A 7,067-nucleotide genomic window follows, 5' to 3' on the forward strand; every position below is an offset into this window, starting at 1 on the left:
TCTCATAATATAGAATGATAAGATAATGAGTAAAATAGAATGGTTCAGTCTTCACATACCTGAATAATGAAGTTCTCCAAATGTCTTCGTCGATCTTCGCTCTTCGAGGGTGATGTCTTATACTCAATTACCGATTCTAACCTAGTCCGAGACTTGACTTAGTAGACTATAAATCAAAATATAGTTTTGATCATCTAACACTAACAACAAGCTTTAGATAGAAAAACTTGTGGGATCAACCGATCATTTCTCTAACACATTTTAGCAAATGTTCAAATACACATAATCTCGATATTGTGATCTTTCTAACTTAACAACTTATATTCCTTAATCTATGCAAAACCTAGAGTAAACCGGAAATCGAAAATACAAGTGATATTTGGGACCGGTCCTCCAAGAGATCCTTGTTAGGAGATCGGTCCTGCTAGAGATCCCTGAGACCGATCCTAGTATAAATCCTTTTCCAAAGGATCGGTCCTACTAGAGATCCTTAGAATCGATCCTAATAAAGATCCTTATGTAGGTATTGGTCCTAGAATAGTTTATTTGATTACTTTCGACTACAAAACAAGTTTCGTATGTTTACTTCCTTATAAACTTATGTAATTAAACATAGTTTTCTGATGAGGATGTAGTTGCCGACTTCACATCTGTAACAGAAGTGTCAATTTTTTGATTTACCTGAGAGACAGAAGTAGGCGGAGGAGAATCCACAGCCATGCAAGGTTCACGTTTAACTATATCCGCCCTTACTAAAGATGTTGTTGACAAACCCGACGCTCTACCACGAGCGGCGGCTGAAGCATTACGATTGTTAGCGCTACTCATATTTGTATTATTACTCAAGAGTTTCTAATCAGAACACACCAGTTGGTTGTAAAAGAGGAATCCAAGATAGAAATCCTAATGACTGAAAGTACCCGGATTTGAGAAGGATGAGAAAGGGCATGAAAGGGGCTCCGGGTCGTGCAGGACCGGAGCCACCATAGACGATGATGTGGGCACCAGGTATTCCCCATAGCAGGAAATAATCATTGTATAGCAAAGGTCATGGTGGAGATTTTTTTCTTTTTTTACTGGATTTCCTAGTAAGAACCTTGGTAAAAAGAACTACTATTACATATACTTACATGTCCAAACAACAAAGTATCTGCTTGAATAGTAACCACTAACCACACTATGTCGACACGAAGTCCACATATATAGCCATGGAAACCAAAACGTAGAAACGAAAATGAATTTATGATAGTCAACGGTAATTGTCACTACTTGTGAAAGAAAAGCGTACGAGTGAGCTTGTATTTTTTTTGCCACTCAGTTGTTGCTTCTGTTAGGAATCGATCAACATAGTGATATCCTCGTGTGGTAATAGTACTAGTTATTTGATAGTAGTACGTATAATAGTAGCTGTGTTAGTCGGTCTTCATTTGCTATAACAGATCGTAATCTCTTGTTCTGTGTAACTCTTTGTTGGAAATTAACAATCCCTACTGGTTTTTGAGAAATCTAACGAGAGATAGACAGAGATTATAGCCATGGCTCTTATATCAAAAATAACTTTACCAGATCTTGACTATGACTATGGTGCGCTTGAACCTGCAATTAGTGGAGAAATTATGCAGATTCATCACCAAAAGCATCATCAGGCTTATATCACTAATTACAATAAAGCTCTTGAACAACTCACTGAAGCTACAGCCAAAGGAGACACATCTACTGTTGTTAAATTGCAAAGTGCCATCAAGTTCAACGGCGGAGGTTTGTTCATTTGGGTCCTCTTCAGTTTCCGATTTACATTTTTTGATCGTCTTTTTATAGTGGTTTAAAATCATGTTGCAGGCCATGTGAACCATTCAATTTTCTGGAAAAATCTTGCTCCTGTTAGTGTAAGTTAGCATTCGTCTCTATTGTGATTGTCATAATTTTGGCTTATGTTTCTGTAAATTCTAAATTTTTTGATCCTATAGGAGTACTCATTTATGAAAATTTGGCAGGAAGGAGGCGGTGAGCTTCCTGAAGGTTCCCTTGCCTCGGCAATTGATACTCATTTTGGATCTCTTGAAAAGTTGGTGCAAAAGGTCAATGCAGAAGGTGCTGCTTTGCAAGGCTCTGGATGGGTGGTACGTCTTCTTTTAGCTTTTCAATGAGGTTTGATTCAGTTTCAGTTCACTGACTGCGAATAAATTGTTAACAGTGAATGGTTGCGTTGCTTGTATGTTTGCAGTGGCTAGGTCTGGATACAGAACTGAAGAAGCTTGTTGTTGAAACCACAGGGAACCGGGTAATGTTAACCCTTTGAAATGAAAATATGGCTCCAATCTGTTTTTCTAGGACTATTCAACAGAAAACTAGAGTTTTGGACTTCATATGTTTGAATGCAATTTCGGTGAGCAGAAAGGGCAAGCCAGCCTGGCCTTGTTTAACACGAATGTTAGAGTTGTGTCTACTCTTTTGCAGTTGTATATCTAAGAAGACGCTGTGTCGATTTGCCATTAACACCATATCGGCTTCACACTTTTTTGTGAAGCATATTTTCATATAATTCTAGTGAATACAGGGGAAGAGTTTCTTGTGTTTCTTATAGCTAACTACTGCTGTAAACATTTTGCAACCAAGGGTGCAAATTTAGTTCCTTTGCTGGGCATAGATGTTTGGGAGCATGCATATTACTTGCAGGTAATCAATCACATTGCATTGTTCATTTTAGCGATAAAACTACTCAACTGTTTCAGATCGATCAAATGATTCAAATGTGATCAATAGTTTAGGCCTATCACTTATGTTATATCTGTTGGTTAAACTTCAACATAGAAGTCACTAACAAGCTGGTTAGGACAAGATTAGGAAATTGATGTAATCCTAAGGGAATTAGAAGTCATCTAGTTCTAAGAAAAGGAAAGACATGTAATAAGGTAATAGGAGTAGGAAAAGGAATTCATAGTTCTATATATATATGATCACCAAAGTTGTGGTTGATCATATGAGCAAGATTAGAGCTTGTGTTTAGTTTTGAGAGATTTTCTAAACATCAATAAAGAGAGTTGTCTTTATATAAGCTAAGTTTCATCTTACAGTTGCCATTAATATCACACTTGTATCTTTCACTATCTACAATGTAATCACATCTGACCCCTCAGTTCCTCACCTGCTTCATGCCTATATTAAGATCATTATTAACCATGTTCTAACATTTTCAAGCATCATGCTCAATTACATATGTATCTTTTCAATTAGTTTTTGTTGCTGCTAGATACCATAGCCCACATGATTTACAATGTAGAAGAAATTGATTATGGATATACAGATTGATTATGCCCTGTACTTGAAATGCAAATCATTTTTGATGTTTTGGTGATGCGCAGTACAAGAATATGAGACCAGAATATCTGAAGAACATATGGAAGGTTATTAACTGGAAATATGCCTGTGAAGTTTATGAGAAAGCACTCCTCTGAGTGAAGTGTACACAAAATATTCCCATTATCTGGGAACTAGTCTTTGTTTTCTGTCATCCAATTTAGTGAAGATTCTATGGAAGGGAATATCAACTTGTGTAGAGTTTTATATGTACTTGGTGTAATTTGTTTGTTGATTCCCATGAGACTGCCATTTTAGGTTCGGGTTTCCTGTTTTATATAAAGTTGTTTGATTGTGTTGACAATAAGAAAACCTAATAGAATAGATAGTCAGTTAGTCAAGTCAAATAACTTTGACTTGACTCAGTTCAATTCAGTCAGTGCCTGAGTTGTATCTGATTCAGACAACATAAATGTGTGTAATAAATATGTCCAAAACTCTCTTTGTAATCATCTGATTTTATTCAATAATACAACTTCTTCTTCTCTCTTTCTTTCATCTTGTTTAAACATCATACATATCTTGATTATCATGAGAGAATAAGATTTATCATGGTATCATATTAGGAACTATCCTTATTCACAGATTTTATTACATAACTCAACAATTTTATCAACAATTTTTCAAGTCAGGGTAATATCGATTCAACAATTTTTCCCAGATTCAATAATTTTTTAGGGTTCTTGCAAGAATTTATGGTAACAACTCGAAGATCAACTTATTACAATTTCAACAACAACAGTAATAGTGAAAATCTCATCGACAACAGTCTTCTTGGTTCAAATCTGAAAAATATTCAACCTCAATCAACAACAATCACAATGTCTTCCGCTGGTAATTCTAATGCTCTACCTTTTACAAATATCTCCAACTTTGTTTCTATGAAACTCGATTCAACCAATTTCTTATGAGAGACCAATCTGAGGGGGTTTTATTTTCTTGTGATCTATATGGTTATGTTAATGGTGAAATAGTTGAACCTCCACAGAAGCTTACGATAGATGGTGTTGAAACAGTTAATCCTGAATGAGTTTCTTGGAGAAGACTAGATAGATTTGTTTCTACTTGTTTGAAAGCTACCTTCACTCATACAATTAGTGGTGATGTTCTTGGTTTATCTACTTCTAGAGAGATATTGGAGTTTCTTGAACAAAGCTTCAAAACACAATTTCTTGCTAGGAAGAGTATGTTAAGAACTCAGTTAAATGGCATTAAAAAGGGGAATATGACAATTGTTCAGTATCTACAAAAGATTAAATTGGTGAAAAAGTTAGTGATGAAGATTTAATGATGTTTGTGTTGAATGGGCTTGGTAGTGATTATGATATTTTTGTGATTTCTTCACAAAATAGAAAGAAGCCTTATATCTTTGGAGAAGTGAAAGCTAAATTTCTCTCTCATGAACAGTTTCTCGTTGAAAGACGTCAGCTTAACAACAATGTATTTGATGATCAAAATTCAGTAGCATTCTATGCAAGAAATGGTCCATCTGGTTATAATAACAATAGAAGAAATGGTGGACATACTAAGAATGAAAGTGGTGGATCATATAAGAATAGCCAATATCAATATGGTTCAACTTCAGGGCCTTCAAATACTTCTTTTCAAAATAGTTCATCTTCAAATGGTAATACTGACAGAAGACCTTATGTAGACTATTCCAAAGTGTTTTGTCAAATATGTAAGAAGAATGGTCATGCTGCCTCTAGATGCTTCTTTTGTTATCATCCTCCTACAACTGGAAATTCAAGTTCAAGTGGAAATGCACAAGCTCATTATGATATTGATACTCCAGCTTCATATCAGCACACAACAATAGTTCCTCCTGGTACTCAACAGGCTTTTACTGGTTTGAATGTTAATAACTCATCTATCAATGATGATCCTTCTTCTTCAAATACAGTGTGGATATCTGATAGTGGAGCTTCAGCTCATTTGACTGGTGACAGATCAATTCTTCATAATACATATACTTACTAGGGAAAGGAGCAAGTCATGATTGGTAATGGTAAGACTTTACCTATTTCTTTTTCTGGTACTTCAAATATTCAAACTCCTACCAATAGCTTTGTGTTGAATGAAGTATTACATGTACCTTCTATGAGACATAACTTACTTTCAGTGGCTAGGTTTACCAAAGATAATGCTTGTTATATTACTTTTGATCAATTTGGATATGAGATAAGAAGTTTACATGGTCATGTTATACTAGCTAGAGGAAGAATGGTCAACAATTTATATTCTATATCTACACCTAACTCACAATATGCTTTTTCATCTCTTATTGCCTCTTCTGATTTGTGGCATAGTAGGTTAGGCCATCCTTCTTTAAAAGTAGTTCAACAACTTCATAATAATAAGAATATCATCTTAAATTCTGCTACCTCCAATGCTATTTGTCACCCTTGTCAGCTAGTTAAAAGTAAAAGGTTACCTTTTACTGCTTCTTTATCACATGCTTCCTCTCCACTTGCTTTAATCCATTGTGATGAGTGGGGTCCTGCTCCTGTTACCTCACTAGCAGGACATAGATATTACATCTTGTTTTTTGATGATTTAGTAGGTTTCATTGGATCTATCCAATGCAACCAAAAACTGAAGCCTTACAATGTTTTCAACATTTCAAAAATCTTACTGAAAATATGTTTCATACAAAAATTATTGCTTTTCAAACTGATGGTGCAAATGAGTCAGTTAAAGGTCCTTTTAAATCCTTTATTGATTCATCTGGAATTCAGTTAAGAATTTCTTGTCCTCAAGCCCCACAACAAAATGGTCTTGCTGAACGAAAGCATAGACACATTACTGAAATGGGTAATACTCTTCTTTTTAATGCTTCTTGTCCAAAGTAATTTTGGTATGATGCCTTTTTAGCTGCTACTTTTCTCATAAATAGAACTCCAACTCCAATTCTTGACAATAAATCTCCTTTTCAAGTTTTATATAATGCTCATCCAGATTATTCTTTGTTGAGAGTTTTTGGTTGCATTTGTGATCCTTTTTTGGGTCAGTCAAGAACTGACAAGTTATCACCTAAATCTGTAAAATGTGTTTTTATAGGTTATAGTACTTTACATAAAGGTTACAAATGCTATAATCCTGTCTCAAAAAGAACTTATATTTCAAGACATGTCATTTTCTCAGAAACAGAGTTCTACTTTACTTCTTCTTCTAGTATTGAGTCTTCTATCATCACTGAAATACCCTCTGTTTTATCCTTTGTTCCTTCATCTAGCATTGTGACAAGATCTCAATCTGGTATTGTAAAACAAAAATATTTTCCTGATCATGTTTTATATCATTCTGCTAAACATCCAATTTCTTCTGCTTTTACTTCTTTACTTTCCATTCCTAAAGAACCAAAATCTTTTGAAGCTGCAATTCAAATTCCTGGCTGGCAAGTGTCAATGAGAGATGAAAATGATGCATTAATTATACATGGCACATGGGATTTGGTTGATCCTGAACCTCATATGAACATCTTGGGATGTAAGTGGGTTTATAGAGTAAAGTTGAAATCAGATGACACTATAGATAGGCTTAAATCAAGATTGGTTGCACTAGGTTATAACCAACAAGATGGAGTTGATTATGGTGAAACATTTAGTCCTGTTGTAAAGGCAACCACAGTTAGAGTAGTTTTAGCTTTAGTTGTTACTAAGGGATTGAAAATAAAACAATTGGATGTATTTAATGCATTTTTGCATGGT

At 34.9% G+C, this 7,067-nt stretch overlaps 1 protein-coding gene across 1 annotated transcript; it reads left to right on the forward strand.

Annotated features, from left to right (window-relative positions):
* The first annotated feature begins 1,254 nt into the window (after positions 1–1,254).
* LOC113313441 (superoxide dismutase [Mn] 1, mitochondrial-like) lies at positions 1,255–3,850 on the forward strand. Its single transcript, XM_026562209.1, has 5 exons — positions 1,255–1,758; positions 1,840–1,886; positions 1,995–2,120; positions 2,225–2,281; positions 3,363–3,850. The coding sequence occupies exons 1-5, from the start codon at positions 1,536–1,538 to the stop codon at positions 3,453–3,455; spliced, it is 546 nt and encodes a 181-aa protein (XP_026417994.1). The 5' UTR covers positions 1,255–1,535; the 3' UTR covers positions 3,456–3,850.
* Positions 3,851–7,067: the final 3,217 nt, after the last annotated feature.

This window comes from Papaver somniferum, chromosome 9 (assembly GCF_003573695.1).
Source record: "Papaver somniferum cultivar HN1 chromosome 9, ASM357369v1, whole genome shotgun sequence".
NCBI classification, from domain to species: domain Eukaryota; kingdom Viridiplantae; phylum Streptophyta; class Magnoliopsida; order Ranunculales; family Papaveraceae; genus Papaver; species Papaver somniferum.